The sequence below is a fragment of the Gigantopelta aegis genome, chromosome 6 (assembly GCF_016097555.1).
Source record: "Gigantopelta aegis isolate Gae_Host chromosome 6, Gae_host_genome, whole genome shotgun sequence".
In the NCBI taxonomy this organism is placed as follows: Eukaryota; Metazoa; Mollusca; class Gastropoda; order Neomphalida; family Peltospiridae; genus Gigantopelta; species Gigantopelta aegis.
In genome coordinates this window covers 96,962,797-96,980,109 of record NC_054704.1, presented here as the reverse complement: position 1 = coordinate 96,980,109, position 17,313 = coordinate 96,962,797, and the positions used below count along the sequence as shown (strand labels likewise).

Here is a 17,313-nt window from a genome sequence, read left to right as displayed (position 1 = left end):
CTACTGGATGTCAAACATTTGGTAATTCCGACACGTAGTCTGAAAGGAAACCTGGTACATGTTTCCATTAGCATTAATTACCAGATGGGCAGGATGTAGCTCGACGGTAGAGCGCTCGCATGAGGTGCTTTGTTCGCAGAATCAAGCTCCCTCGGTGCAACCATTCTCAATTAGTTTGGAATTAAACATTTAAAACAAAAACCAAAAAGCTGAATCTCGTCTGTTACATCGTTATCTAAACCTCGCCAAATAACCACGATAACAAATCGTAGTAACCTAATAGTATTTCTATATTGAAACCCATACCAACATTTTGGGAAAACCAATCTCAGTATCAATAATGACAAAAGGTTTCTTCAGAACTTTCCAGCATTTTGTCTTCACGCCTGTATTAAAAATCAGTTTTACTTTATACAGTTTGATAATAATTTGTAAAGAAACTTGTTTATTTCAATACATATTTGAGTAACAAATGTTATGAGAGTTGGTATGGCTTTGAGTCTTAATAACATGTGCCAATTCATCGGTTTCCTTTTGCAGCAAACGGACTATTAACACATGTACGATGAAAACATGTGGTGGGTTTTCTTTAAAACTACCTTTCAGAATTACCAAATGTTTGACCTCCAATAGTCGATGAGTACTCTAATGTTGTTAAACAAAACGTAACTTTAATTAATAGATACAGTTCAATAAATAAAATAATGACTGAAAAGTTAAAGTTTAAAAAAACAAAACCAAAACGACACTCCTAGAGCAGATTTATTTATAAATCATCAGCTAATATGTCAAATATATAGTCTTAGAGAGGAGACCAGCTTAGCCCCAACCCCCTACATTCATTGCTGTCTTTGATTTTGATGAGGGAATACGGTTTTGTCGTCCAGATATTTATTCCAGTTCGTACATAATTAGCTAAAAAGATGCATTTTAATATTCATATATAAACACTATATACAGTACTGCATAAAACGTTTGTGGCTAAAGCATTTTCATTATGGCTAATAAAAATCCCATTTGGCTCATTGTTTAGCTACAGGAATTTTTGGTCCATGGGTGAGCTCTGAACTACAGTTTTACGTTAGCAGCAAGGTATATTTTATATGCACCATCCCAAAGACAGTACATACCGCGGCCGTTGATATACCATTCGTGGTGTACTGGCTAGAATGAGAAATAGGTAAATGGGCCCACCGACGGGGATTGGTCTTAGATAATTACTGAAATGCAACACATAATATTACATTAAATAATCGCTATTATGCGTGTTGGAAACGGGGAAAGGAGGAGGTTACAGCTGTGAACAGTATGCATTGGTCCCCTCCTGTTTAAAGTGAATTAACAGGCAATTGTTCCTTCCCGTTGCTGGTATTTTCCGTCACCTATATAGATTATTCGCATATTCTTTGTCTTCAACAGTCACCCGTAGGAGTCTTCTTCGAGCAAAATAGCATTATCTATATAATAGCTTTCAGTCGCCTACGTATACATAAATTTATTGATTGAAAAATATATTTGTAATAAACTTTATTAATTTGACATTTCTATGCTCACATAAACTAAGAACAAGCTAGCTTTAAGAACTCATTTGCTTATTTAGTCACAATTTTGTTTTACATTAAGAAAAAGATCAAGGTCCATGCCCGTACACAAAAGTAGTTTTGTCTATTATTTATAAGCAGAGAGTGACATGAAACACCGGAGAACGATGATGTTTGACAGATATTTCATTACGGTGCACGTCATGTATTGGAGAATGCTGTTAATCACGCTGGAAATCGATACAGCCGAGTCATTTAAATACCGTAAATGGTGAAAACAGCCCTAGAATCCAGCGACTAATTGACGCAAAAAGAGGTCGTAATCTTTCCGCAAGAAGCAGATGGCGTTGTAATGTATTTTAATGATTTTAAAATGTCGCATTACTGCTAAGTGCATCTTCTGTCAAACAGTTTATTAAATGGGAATTTACTACGTATCATTTATCAGAAACTAATAGCAAACATTGTCAAGACTGATATTAAAAATTAATATTACTTATAATAATAATAATAATAATAATAATAATAACAACAATAACAATAATAACAATAATAATAATAATACAATATAACTATATAAAATATAACTATTTAAAGTTATGTATAGAATAAAGGTGAGACGTGGAGGGTTTTATATACAAAACCACTCAAACATTGAAAAATGCAACATAAAGATAATCTATAGTTAAATTAGCTCAGACTGTGTTCCGAGGGTGAGTGTCGGGTGGTTTGGCATTGACATGCTTTAGTTTCCATGAAATTGACGAATGCATCACACAGTGCCTCTTGAAAGGTTTATAAATAGTTCTAAAACAATGATCTGCGATTACTTAAATTGTAGATGTTTATTTCTAAATATTTAATAGGTCATTTATTATGCTAATTACAGTTTCATTTTCTTTTCTCTTTTCATATACTTCATAGGTTTAATCTTGTGACTTTAAATAGACGGTCGGAAGCAAATGGGGAACTAATTGAAAACATATTAATTTCCCTTTCAACTGGGGATGCATAACCGTCTGAGATGGGTCATCACCCCGCCCACACACACACACACACACACACACACACACACACACACACACCTCTTCACGTTTCATTTAAAATACATTTTACAGCAATGTGTTACGCACATACTTTATAAGTAGATATTTAAGGTCTTACCTATTTGAGCTAGGACTATAGGTAATTTCCTGAAAGTAAAAATAATAATACATAAAATTATTCACCAAAAAAAAAATCGAACTTGCTAAACATATAGTTATGATAATATAACGACAATTCCTGATTTATTAAGATATCGGAATATGTAACTATTAAATTGCAATAAAAATTGTGGTCTTAAATATTTAAATTGGAGTATGAACATCCCAACTAACAAATTGTAAATTTTAAAACACAATATTAACTATTAAATGAATATATATATAACTGTTTAACTGTTAATTAGAGTAGGGAACTACGTTTATTGTAAAATGTGGGACACGGTACTGGATAGTTTCCAAGGACAGTGGTTTACTCGGCGTTTGTGTTGTGTGTACTTACTTGTTTACCTTCATCCACCAGGTAGAGGTTGTACCCGTCTGCATTGACAGCTGGAAAGAGTTTTTAATAATGTTAGAGTTTACATATAAGAATTACTAAACAATACAGGATACTTTATTAGAAGTAGAGGTTGTATCCGTCTGCATTGACAGCTGAAAAGAGGGTTTAATAGTATCATAGTTTACATGTAAGAATTACAAAACAATACAGGATACTTTATTAGAAGAAAACAAATGTAGAAGATTTAAAGAAGTAATTTTTATATACATGTACATATTAATAACATTAAAATGTTTTGTTTTATTATGGTATTATATATATATATATATATATATATATATATATATATATATATATATATATTTAAATGGTATTAAGCCATATATTTAAGGTACTATAAAACATAAGGATTATTATAAATATATAATGGAAACATGTTCCTCTTGCCATTTAAGGGATGTTCCAGAATTGATAACGTCAGTGGGGGAGGGAGATAAAAGGTTTAAATAAAACTACCCATTAAATAAAGTTATATATAAACCATGTATGTATAGACGAAACCAAATAATGTGGCTGACTCAGATGATAAGAAGGCTGTTTCCAAGCCTCTCACCCTCATACGCTCCCACCCCATTAATTCTGGGATACCCTGGGGAAAAACACTAGATGTGTCATCTTTGGGGGGAAAATGGGGTGTAAATTAAAGCAGCACTACACGATACGAGTGACTCGTGCGAGAATAGTCAAAAGAATAACCGACTATGACAAGACAACATCGGTTGTTGTGCAACGGCATTCTCGTACGAGTGGCTTTTCCTTTAGTGGTTGAGCGCTCGCTTGATGTGCGATGGGTCGTCGGTTCGATCGCCCACCCCCGTTCCAATAAACACCTCACGACTAGACTGGTTATTCCAAGGTATGTAGCATGTACTGTCCTGTCTGTAAAAAAGTGCATATAAACGATTCATCGTTAGGATTAACCTACTTGGCGCTTTTCCTCTTTCTCTCTCGTAGTGTCGAAATAGTCACACGTTAAGACACCAAACAGGCGTAGTTTAAAAATGTGCCGAAGTGTCTTTAAACAAACATTCCTTTCCTTTGGAAAGAAAAGAACTAGGATGTGGAACTGGTCCTCATAAGATAAAGAAAGAAAATCGAGCGTTCCAGGAAAAGGAAACATGGAGCGTACCCCCACCCCAGAATTTTATCAACTAAATAAGACAAGTGTATTTATTTTAGTGAAGGTCTGGGTGTTAGAGGGTGAGATACGTGTACATGATGTCTCTTATAGCCTTTACCACGTGCGCACGTTTTGACGCGATGCAGATATTGATAACCATAAAATCGAATTTTGATGCGTCCGTTCTCCGAGTTACGCGCCCGCACCGCACCAAAAACACGCATATGAGAGAATGTCATTTTGTGTAATAATGTAGGTTTCATTTTTAAATGCTGCACAATCTCCCTGAATACGGTAAATGCTATTTTTAAACGTCGCACAACTGACGAGGAAAATCCTGATTCTGGCCCTTAATAGGAGGCCGTGATGGGGTAGGGTAATGTAGAGTAACGGGTACACGAGGCACACTGAATGGTTTCGCTTACCTGCCGACACACATGCTGCCAATTCATGCAGGATAATAGCCTTGCCCTTTGGGTTTTGTATTTCCTTGGCGATTTCGTGCAGCACTCGACCTTTGCTCGTTTGTATCCGCGCCTGTAGTGAGATTAAAACGTGTTGCATATACGAGCTGTATATCTGTATGAAAAGGAGAGGTGTGATATCCACTATATAGTGTAAAGTATGATTATAGTAACTGAAAATTAAAAAAGAAGACTAGAACGTTATAGAAGATTGTCTATAGTGTAGTCAGTAGAATGCTGGACATACACACATGCCCATTTTGTCTGTCTGTTAGTGTCCCTCTCCGTTTGTTAGACACTGTGTTTTTATCTTAACTATGTGTCTGTATGTCTTTTTGTCTCTTTGTCATTGTCTCTGTCCGTGTATTTATATTGTTCTGTTGTCTATCTATCTGTCTTTCTCTTTCTCTCCTTCCCTTCCTCCGTATGTGTCTGGATGTTGTATGTCTATCTGTCTCTCTCTTGTTCCGTCCCTCCTTTCTCCTAATGTCTACTTCTATGTCTGTCTGTATCTATTGTTTAATTCCTTCTTAATGTTGTTTCGCTTCTTATGTTAATATGACGTCAAACAATGATCGTGTACTACGCAAAATTTATCATTTTTCTTTACATATGGTAAAAATTATCTGTTTTTGGTGGGGGGGTTTGGTCAGGTGTGTGTGTGTGTGTGTGTGTGGTGTGTGTGTGTGTGTGTGTGTGTGTTTCCAAGAAATACAAATGGTGGATCCCTGGTCAAAATGTATTCAAACAATGTTTAGATATTACATGAGATCAAAGTTCCCAAACATTAAAAAAAAACATTAGCAAAAACTGACCAAACAGTTTACTGGTCTTCGATGAATTTTGTTGAGTATATTTACACGCATATAATCATATAAATTGACTCGGTGGGTTTCTCTCTGTTCTCTAGCGTAAGTGTGATTACCAGACTGTGATAATATTAAATAAACAATCCAGGGGACTAATTGACAAAGCTCTCTTACGCTCGCTAAGCAACCTCGCATCGTCCTTGCTTGTCTGTTTGCTTTGCACTGCGAGATCGCAAAGTGGCCAGCGATTAGTGAACTGAGCCCCTGTCCTACACTCAGATCTCTGACATCACCGATATTGGTCAATTATCATAACACGTCACATACTGATCATCGTAAACACGTCTATCGCGATTACACACGTCCGTGCTTAATGGATAGTTATACTCAACAAAGTTAATTATTGGCCAGAAACTATGTTTAACACTTTATATATATATATATATATATCTTACTTTTTCACAAATTGAAACCAAAAACCAGTGGCGTTGATGGGTGATACAAAGTAGGTTATAGAGGTGGTTAACGCTTTGTAGATGGCATGCACAGCAGCCTTTTACTCACAACTTGTTTGGTTGCCCGGTAGAAAACGTGAGGCAAAGACGTAAACAAAATCTGACATTGTTTGGCTTTTTTAAAAACTAAAACAACTGCCAAGCAAGGACACCCCCCCCCCCCCCCCCCCCAAAAAAAAAAAAACACACACAAAAAACCAAACAAAAAACCAACAACAACAAAAAACAACAAAAACAAACAAACAAACAAACAAACAAACCACACGATAAAACCCACGTCTGATTATGGTTGGGGTATACATTTGTTTGCAATCTGGTTTTGGATAACCAAAGACGTAAAGTGAGCATTCTGGACTGTGTGTAAGCCCTAGCATATCCATGGGACAAGGAGCGAGACACCTTCAAGTGAGCCAGCCCGTCATCCAACGGCTGCAAGAGCGTTTCTCTACCACTGGCAGAGAAAGCGAGTGAGATACCCCGCTCCAAATCAGGTATTCATGTGGCCCTTAACGTCTTGTTACTGGTATATATCGTACAAGTTACATTTGGTTTGGGTTTTTCAAAGAAGACAAAGTGCGCACCAATTGTCACAATTAACTCAAATAACGTTTCGAAATGACATGTGATCAAGGTTTAATAACATAAAACCAAAACACTATCAAAAACTGACCAAACAGTTCATTGGCCCTTACTTGATTGTGTTAAGTATATTTCAACAGCTGCGGATACTCACCTTCCATTTCGATAAGGAGTTCTTGTTCTCAAGATGGTGGTTTTCTGAAATAAAGAACACACATGTTTAAACGTTTAATTTACATAAACATGTCAATCTGGATTAGGCTTCACAACATTCTGTGACGTACGGGTTGTTGCTGGGAATAAAAGGAGGTTATGATCTCTAATGCAGAGTTCGGGTACTTGTAGAAACCGGAAATGGGTTATACGTAAAGTATTGTAATAGTGATTTTATTTCAAAAAGGCAAAATTAGTATTATTGTACTCATATATTCTCTCTCTCTCTCTCTCTCTCTCTCTCTCTCTCTCTCTCTCTCTCTCTCTCTCTCTCTCTCTCTCTCTCTCTCTCTCTAACACACACATACATACACACACGCGCACACTTTCTCCCTCCATTATTCTCCCTCTCTCTTTATCTCCCCTCCCTCCCCATTTCTCTCTCTCTCTCTCACTCTCTCTCTCTCTCTCTCTCTCTCTCTCTTCTCTCTCTCTCTCTCTCTCTCTCTCTCTCTCTCTCTCTCTCTCTCTCTCTCTGACGATGCACCCAGTAGCCTGTAAAGTGTGTTACCGTTCACTCTGAGTCTGTCTCCTATAGCGGAGGATCCTCGGTTCCCGTACGAGGACGGCGGTCGCGACTTGCGGATCTGCCAGCGCTCCACCTGGTCCAGGCTCACGTACGTCTCCACATAGTGGTCCAGGTACTCCGGGTTCTGGTGCAGGAACTGTGTCACCAGGTCAGAGTTCACTTCTAAAAACAACCAATCAGTAACATTACAATCTCGTTGTCGTATCTTATTGGTGTAGCCAGAATTTTATATTGGGGCCATCCACACAGCCTAATGGGGCAACAGAAAATATAGACATGGTGTAGTGGTTAAACCATTGGTCAAAAGGCTGGTAGGTACTGGGTTCGCAGCCCGGTACCGGCTCCCACACAGAGTGAATGAAAACGACTCAATGTTTAGGGTTAAGGCCACTACATGGACCTCTCACTAAACAGAACGGGATGTAGCTCAGTCGGTTGAGTGCTCGCTTTAGGTGCTTGCGTCGCAGGATCCATTCAGCTGTTTGGGTTTTTCGCGTTCCAATCAGTGTTCCACAACTAGTCAAAGGCCGTGTTAATGTAAAAATGTAGCGGGTTTCCGTTCTAAGACTCATGTCATAGTTACCAAATGTTTGACATCCAATAACGACGATTAATTAATCAATGTGCTCTAATGGAAAACAAACTTCAACTCTCACTAAACACTAACAACTAACACTCTTTCCTGGACATGGCAAGGTGCTTGAACCTTACTTGTAATTGGGTGGTGTGGAGCCATGCCCGTGCCCTCTGGCTACGCCAATGCCGTACTAAAACGGCTATAACAGTTGGGGTGGGTAGTTAAAACGAATATCGGCGCAATAAAAGAGGGTTTGTTTTTCTTTTCAGTTAGACATAAAATTGCACGTTTAAGATTTAAAATGGGCATTTTAAGCTTTTAAAATTAAATTTTTACAACTATACAAGGTGTTTTTTTATAAATAAAAAGACACTTTCTTACTGTTTCTCGTTCGTTTGGTACAGTTGTGAATCTAAATCTGACAGTATCAGAATGTGGTTCCATTTCCGGTTCTGATAATATAGCTGGCACGTGCAGTGGCTCGTAGGATTAGACCGCTTAAGATTTTCCCGCCTCAGCCACTGTCCCCCTACTGATATATCAAAGATAGTGGTAAATGCTGTCCTTGCTGCTTTTGGGTAGGAATAGCGTAATTGGTAGTTTGGGTTTTCTTCTCTCATCACTACTAGTATTTCATCCTGATTAAAATTAGCTCTACTGGTCTACCAGTAGATCTAACAGCATTGCGTGGACTCCCATGTCTAGGTGACATTTCATCTATAAATAACAATTTAAATATCGACCAATTACACTTCGCTTTTTTATAGCGTTATTCGGGAGCATACACATTCTAAAAATATTGGGCGAGACTATGTATGCAATAGGCGAACTTGTTGGTCTATTTCAACATTGAAAAATATTGGTAAAAGTGCAGTAATAAACTCTGGATCTATACGACATGTAGTATAAACAGACTTTATGGCTATACCATCACGGTGGGGGTTTTTCGTCCTAAAACGAATTTTATATAAAATTTTATATTGAAATCAGTTTCCGGCATACTTCGTAATTCACCCGAATCATTTCGTATACCCTCGGCATAATCCCGAATGTTTTCAAATCACTGGCATGATTTTGCAAGTAAGGTTTTGATTGGTCGAATGAAAGGTCAACTGGACATGAGCTCCAACAGGCTGCTGTTAGATCCACATGTAATAGTGGAGCTAATTTTAATTAGATTGCTAGTATTTAGACTACATCTCGCAATAAGTATGTATTAAATAGTAGATAGCCTCACATTACAGTACGCTAACGTGTTATTGATGACTCCAGACTTACAAATGTACATCTTATTGCTGTTGGTAATTACTGTTTGTCTAAAAAAAAAAAACCAAGAAGAGAACAACATTATAAAATGTACGGTAACATAATTTCCTTTTCTCATAGTCAATGTACTGCGTGATTTTACACATGACCGTGTGCATTAGATTACTGTCCGAATAAAATCAAAGGCTATATATTAATAATTATAATTATTATTTCTGTCGGCTGATCTAATTAGCAATACATTATTATAAACTGTTTACCTGTTATTAGATCTACTTCCGGTTTTAGGCCTGCATGATCGTATTAATCAGCATACAAAATTATATAGGCTGTTTTATATTAAAAATACTACTTTGAAAGTCGTCATACTAAAATATTTAATTAAGAATAGACAACATTTATGTTTTGCAAGATACAGGTATGAACCGAACAAAAAGGGTTTAACCCCTAAAAAAAACCCCACCGATATGCTCACTTTATAACTCCGCATAACAGTCATCGATTTTTGTTGTTATTATTATTTTAATTGTTTTATTTTTATTTTATATTTTTATTATTGTATTGGGGGTGTTACTGATTTTTATACAGAACTGTTTATTATTCTAATGAACTTTTGTGTTTGGAAAAAAACAACAACAAAAAGAACAACAAACAAACAAGCAACAAAAACAACCCTACAAAAAACCTGTTCAAATTGGAAACTACCCACACTTCCACTTTGTATTTCTTTACTTATTCAGTCATTCACGTCACTATTAATGATGACGTCAGCAGTATAATGCAATACGGCTATCTAAATTACAAAAGTGTTGTCATTTTCAGACAATGAAATCAAACTAGTCTAGTATTCCTAGCGGTTTTATTTTTAATCTAGACTGCTGTACATACGTGCACAGCTGTACGCTTTCCGTTTGTCAGACGGCACATAATAATGTTCACTACAAACACCTGGTGTCGTTTTACTTCTGTCAAAAGTCTTCCATCGCTGACTTGTTAAACCTGGTTTAAAGACAATCTGCATTGCCTTGTATATCGCCGCAGACTACCACAGATCGCTGCAGATAAACGACATATTTTATGGGAACATGATAATGGGGGTCGACAGTAACGGATTGTGAAAGTTAAAATGTACGACGATCTGTAGCGTGTCCCATATTTTGGGGGAATTAGGCTTTAGTTACAAAATCCGATGCCATATATAACTTACTTTAAAATATGTTGAGTGCATCATAAAAATTTAAAAAAAATTCTTTCTCTCGTTTTAATTACAACAATCTATAAAACGTGTGTGGATCCATTATTCAAAAACATTTCTCATATGTTTCACAGTTTGTTTCCAGCGTAATTATGGATGTATTTGTTTTAGCATCAAGTGAGCATTTTACCACTGGTCTAAGTTTCTCCCAAAATCAGACAGAAAATCAGATAGAGAATGATATGGTATGTCATGTGTTGTTATATGTTAATTGTTTTTCCCGAACAACAACAGCAAACTGCGTCACTATGTCTGATAGCTGACCGAACGGTTTAACATGAAGCATGTTTAAAAGACTAAGACATGACAGACAGCTCAATTTGCAATGCCGTCGTGCCCCCTGTGTTTCTAACCAGTACGTCAAGCTTTTTGTTTGAACGCGGACATTAGAACTAACCATACCCGGGGTAGATTTAAGATCTCGACCTTCAATGCACACCGTTAACTGGCTTCATTCTAGTCTAAATGCACCTACCCGTGAACGTATTCCGATACTACTACAAACTACGTAATACAGATACGCAATCCTGGGTTTTTTTCATAACGAACAATGCGAGTATTGACATGGGTGCCCCCTTTTGAGTTAACGCTTCGCGATCTTTGGTATCTACGTCAAGCTTCGGGAAAAAAATCATTATACGTGTATTTAATTCTGATGATGATAATAACTCAGTTTTGTGATTATATATTGTCAACTAAGGTTAAAGTAGGCTGTCCACTGAGTTTAGGGGTGTACTTAATGGGGAAGGTGAAGGGTGAGGGTGGAGGTGGCGGTGAGTAAGGGAACTTGTTTGGGTGGGTTATCTACTGGTTATAAAAAATAGTTTCAGTGGTTAGCCGGGAGTGTGTGGTTTTTTACAATTTTTTGACGATATTTTGTTTTGTTTTTACTCTTGTGCGTAATTTTTTTTTTTTTTTTTTTTTTTTTAGGGAGTGCGGTTAGACGGTTGTCTAATCCAGTTTTACAGAATCAGTCAATGAACAAACTGTCATATCAATAATTATACCTCTACGTACAATGCATCAAAATAGCTGTTACGACTGTTCAAAATGGATTGGTGGTGGTGGTGGTATTTTTGTTGCTGCTGCTGCTGCCATTGTTATTATTGTTGTTGCTGTTGTTGCAATTATTATTGTGTGGTTCTCTAATAAAAAGGTGTAATTTACCATGTTAAGGCACGTTTCCTTTTTATAAAATATACACTATTTATACACCTAGCTATCAAACTACAGAAGCATGTACATGTGATTGTACCTATCTGACCTGTACATGTTCCCACGAACTCCGCACCGTGTAAACTACTCTCGCACCCACCCGTATTGTAACAACCAAACCACGTGCAAGACGTCAACGTTTGCGAGATCCGTATCGGCGGCTCACTGGCAGCTACACGGTGATGTACGAACATGTACTCTTCGGCGGACACAAGTGGGTTCAAAATATTTAGTTCACATACTAATTACATCATTTTAGAGACATTCGGTGTGCGTGGAAGCAACCACAATAAATAAAGAAAAAAAGAAAGTAATTAAGAAAGGAAGAAAGACAGACAGGCAGAAAGAAAGAAAGAAAGAAAGAAAGAATGAATGAATGAATAAAGTAAAAAATAAAAGTATGAAAAAAAAACATTTAAACGTGAAGAAATGTTCTTGGTTACCCCATTTGTCTTTTCCCTAAATAACTTAAATTATTATTATTTGTTGTTGTTGTTCACAAGAGCTCACAAGATGCATTAAAACAATTAGGTGATTTTTGTTTTGTTTTTTAAACCCACAAAAAATGGGATAAATCATAATGTTCTGCCATGAACAAATCCTTCAAGATTTCAGATATTATTCATCTGACAAACAATCGCTGTGATTTAGGTGAACCAAAACGCCCCATTCCGTGCCTGTAATTGAAACTGTTCCGGGCGTGCATCTTCATTTCGGGCCCAGCTCGGCCCGTTTTATTTATATTATGTTTGTGTTTACCTTGTATTTAAAACAGCCTCCTCAAACGATCAATCCAAATAGAAAACTGGGTTGAGTTCAGTGAGATAAAACACGAAAACGTTCGTCTGTTGGTTCTGGTTTTGTTTGGGGTTTTTTGTTTTATGCGAGGGGTTTTGCGGGGGGGGGGGGGGGGGGGGGGGGGGTTCTGTTGTTGTTTCTTTCTTTTTTTCTTTTCTCTTTTTTTTTGGGGGGGGAGGGGGAGCGGGGGTGTTGTTACTTGTTTTTTGTAGGGGGCAGCGTTGCTGTTATTTGTTTTGTTGTTTTATTTTTCTTTGTTTGGGTGGGAATTTTTGTTGTTCGAACCTCCTCGGCGGACTCAATTCTAGTTCCATCCACTTCTCTATGGCTGGAATATCGAAGGCCATGGTATGTGATGTCTTGTCTGTGGGGAAAGTGCATATAAAACCTCCCCTGCTTCTAATGGAAAACTGCCGTGAATGTCCTCTGAAGACAAAGTGTCAGAATTACCATATGTTTGACATCCAATAGCCGATGATTAATTAAACAATGTACTCTAGTGGTGTCGTTAAATAAAACAAAGACGTTTAATTATCGCATTCATTTAATGTTATATTAGGTACAAAAACCAGTTTAGCGTAGGGTTAAAAATGGAAATGTGATTTTCTGTTACTGTGAGGGCTTTTAATTATTTTTATTTTTTTAAATATCTTAAATGTCACGTAACACCGCATTTTTTAAAAAGTAGATTAAATTAAGTTTCACGCGTTTTTATCAATGGATTAACACACTGTTTATATCAGGTTTATTACAAAATGATAACATCGATAATAATAATGAAATCGGTTTAGCGCAACCCTATAATGGGCATGCCAATATCACACGATCTACGGACTGCTGTTGTACGACTAAAATCAATACTAATTATAAAGAGCAGGGGCGAATATAAGATTGTTTTTAGGGAGGGATCTTCCTTTAACAAATAGTATGCCTGTTTTTGAACATTCGGGAAATAACTGAATAACATACTCACTGATTCAATGGAATATAAGTACGTAACGAATATTGTGACACAAAATTGTAATTTTCTTAAAAGAACATCATGGTCAGGTCTTCTAAGAGCCCTTAAAAGGCCCCAACCCCTGACTAAAATAACAAACTACAGAACTCAACAAGTATCTAAAATCGAGTACCCACAACCTTTCTGCTTGACCCTAATCATTATTTTCTGTATAATACCAGTAGCAGATAAGGCAACCGCCACTGAAGGGATTCGAACCAGGCATTTTCTGTGCAAACGTTCAGTGTTTTACCAATTGAGATAATTGTGAAATTCTAGCTATTGCCATGGACACTTTATTCAAACACTACTACATACCCCCACCCCCCACCCCCACACACACATACACCACCACCACTACCACCGCCACCACCATGAACAACAACAACACCAACACCACCACCACCACAATAACCACCACCACCACCATCACCAACACCACCACCACAATTACTAACACCACCACCACCACCACAACTACCAACACCACGACCAACACCACAACTACCACCACCACCACCACCACCACCACCACAACTACCACCACCATCACCACCACCACAACTACTACCATCACCACCACCAACACCACCACTACCACCACCACCACCACCACCACCACCACTACTACCACCATCACCACCACCACCATCACCACCACCACCACCACCACCACTACCACCACCATCACCAACATCAATACCACCACAACTACCACCACCACCACCACCATCACGTGAAGCTACCTCCCTGTAACATGCACTGTAACTGTTAAATCTGCCTTCGCTGGAGGGGTTTGAACCAGACGCTCTCTGCCCAGCGTTCTACCGACTGAACCAATAGTGACATTTGCAGCAGCTACTGTCACTTGGGCTCAGGACTGGATGCTGCAGTGGGTGCAGGAGTTTTCAGGGAGGGGAAGTTTAAAAGGCAAACACGCTAAACACAATTAAAGTCGGTGTATTCATTTGCTAAACATTAGGTTTTTTTATTAATTTTTTTAGTGGGGAAACTTTGAAATTCGAACTTTATACCAACATTACTACATATATATTATAATTAAATTAAATGTCTCAAGGTGAGAATTTTATATTAAAATGTTGATTCAAATTTATTTATTTACACAGACACATACATACATACATACATACATACATGATTACAACATACATACATACATACATACATACATACATGCATACATACATACATACATACGTACGTACGTACGTACACACACAATACACGAATACATACACACACACACATATTATACTCACACATACACACGCATACACACACACATACACACACACACACACACACACACACACACACACAGGGGTACTTATAGAAACGAAACAGCTCACTTACCGTTCATGCTTGTTCACTACATTAGGGCCAGATCTGCGACCACTGACAACAATAATCTATTTACGTCGTGAATACTATGTGAATATTTTAATCCGAGGTGTCGTACGGGTGTCCGTCGCGCCCTTATCACCGCAGACGGCTCGAAACATGTATTAATCTCCAGGTCAAAGTTCACATCTCCGAAACTGTCTAATCTGACATGTGCCATAATGAGGACGTCCCCAATACTTGCGCTAGCATCGCCATGACAGTGGTAGCAACGGAAAAATGGTTACATGTCGTATTGCGTACACTGCCAACCAGAGCCACTATGCATGGGCCTAATCCGCTTCTACGTTCGAGATTTAGTCGGCCAAACAAGAAAGGCCGACCAGCTAGGTACGTGTAGGAAACTATGTACGCATATTGGGTGGAATAGCAGAAGGGGTGCACACAATGGACCGGTAACCGAGGGTATAATGGTACTACAGAAAGGCGTATACATGCAGACACCTTTGACAGGGAAATGCTCTCTTTGAAAAACGTAGTGCTCGACGTAAATAGAGAACAGTGAGGGAAAGAGAGAAAGAAAAGAAAAGAGAGTTCTGTGGTCACTTTGGTTCAGCGCTCCCGCACAAATGGCTGGAACAATGGCAATGTTGCATGGTCATTGGCTATTAATATAAGTCGCTTAGCTGGAGATGCAATGGAAAATTGTATTAGGTGATATTGCACGCTGACACTGTGTTCGGGCTAGGTCAACTCGGGTGCATTGTAACAAAAGATCTTCTAACTGATACAAACAAATTGTTATTAAATAAAGGAGAAACTATCCTGAGTTTGTAGCCATTGTAACATTTTTCCGGTTAACAGTTTTTGAAATCTGCAGTCTTAGGTATACTCCTGCTGTTATCCCATTTGGAATACACCATCAACATTCAAGTCTTGTTCTGTACACTCCTGCTGTTATCCCATTTGGAATACACCATCAACATTCAAGTCTTGTTCTGTACACTCCTGTTGTTATCCCATTCAGAATACACCATCAACATTCAAATCGTGTTCTTCACTGTCGGGGCTATTCTTTAGTTTTCTTTGTCTGTTCTCGAAAAATGTATTAGTCTTCACTTTAAAACAGGGAAGCTGGCAGTTATATCACAGCTTTTTGTTAAAACAATATTTTTAAAAACAAACAAACAAAAAACTAGCAACAACTCCTAAACATCAACCCCCAAAAAGGAAGAAGAAAAACAGTAAAACATAAAACAAAACGAAAAAGGTCAGATACGTGTATGTTGTATGAAGACCGCCAACATTAATATTTGATAGCCACAATACATGAACTTATTAACACTCTAATTGTGTTTGTATTTTGCATTAGTAAATGATGTTACAGTAGGATGAGGCGCGCTTGTAGCTTTGCATTTTGATTATTACAATATTTCATATTGTTTTGCTTGAAATCTCAATATATTTAATACATTGACTGTCATCTTAATACATGGATTTCTAGTATTTAGCTTAATGTGGGTTTTGGTCTACAATATCAGTTGAAATATTTCAGTCAAACAGAGTTCTGAATCTATTTATTGAAAATAATGCTTTTGGGGCCTATATTTTTATAGTCTAGTTTTATTATCCTACATGAATTGTAGGTAAATTAATCCAGTCTATTTAATTGTTACAAACACAGTAGTACGGTCTATTGAAATATTGTCATTTCGTTAATGAAATAATATTCTTGAGTGGCGATTCGAAGCATCAAAACTGCCGAAATATATGCACTCCCTTTAATGAAATAATAAAATAAGTGGGGATTGGAAGCATGAGAGAGAGAGAGAGAGAGAGAGAGAGAGAGAGAGAGAGAGAGAGAGAGAGAGGAGGGAGGGAAGAGTGGTTTTCGGTGTCGTCAGTATCATATACTAGGGGGAAAAAATAATACATTATTTTTATTCTTGATAAATGATATTGACGATATCGAAACACACGAGGGTAATAATATTTTTATCATATAATCTCAAACTTAATATAACGTATTTTTGTAAACGGTACACGCAAATTTAAGATACAACTGAAAATGTAAGATATTATATGATAAATATATTTATCATATAATATCTTACATTTTCAGTACAATCAAAGTATGTGATATTTTTCAGATCACATACTTTAAAAAATTTGATAACCTTGCAAATTAGATCGAGGTCACGGCACTGGTTTATTGACAATTAAGCGAACGTACTAGGGTGACACTCATTAATAGATGTATGCATTCATAGTCATCAAACAAAAACATTTCACGGGCGGATTATGGGGGGTTCCCAGGTGTACGGACCACCATCACCCCACCCCCGGTAAAAATTAATGTAAGTAACTGTATTAAGTAGGCTGATGTACGCATCAGATTGAAACAGTTCACAATAAACACTCTCTCTCTCTCTCTCTCTCTCTCTCTCTCTCTCTCTCTCTCTCTC

The 17,313-nt window shown here is 37.5% G+C and overlaps 1 protein-coding gene across 2 annotated transcripts in view; it reads right to left on the bottom strand.

Moving 5' to 3' along the window:
• LOC121375332 (probable 3',5'-cyclic phosphodiesterase pde-5) overlaps nucleotides 1-17,313 on the bottom strand; it is a 92,510-nt gene that overhangs the window by 49,590 nt on the left and 25,607 nt on the right. Inside the window, exons 1-6 of one of the 2 annotated variants that reach the window (XM_041502736.1) lie at nucleotides 14,861-15,145; nucleotides 7,358-7,537; nucleotides 6,788-6,831; nucleotides 4,692-4,803; nucleotides 3,087-3,136; nucleotides 2,706-2,734 (exon numbers count right to left, since the gene is read on the bottom strand). In XM_041502736.1, coding sequence (XP_041358670.1) covers nucleotides 2,706-2,734; nucleotides 3,087-3,136; nucleotides 4,692-4,803; nucleotides 6,788-6,831; nucleotides 7,358-7,537; nucleotides 14,861-14,867 — 422 coding nt within the window. In that variant the 5' untranslated portion in view covers nucleotides 14,868-15,145. Of the gene's footprint in view, nucleotides 1-2,705; nucleotides 2,735-3,086; nucleotides 3,137-4,691; nucleotides 4,804-6,787; nucleotides 6,832-7,357; nucleotides 7,538-14,860; nucleotides 15,146-17,313 lie in introns of those variants that run through there. The other variant, XM_041502735.1, reaches the window with a different exon arrangement.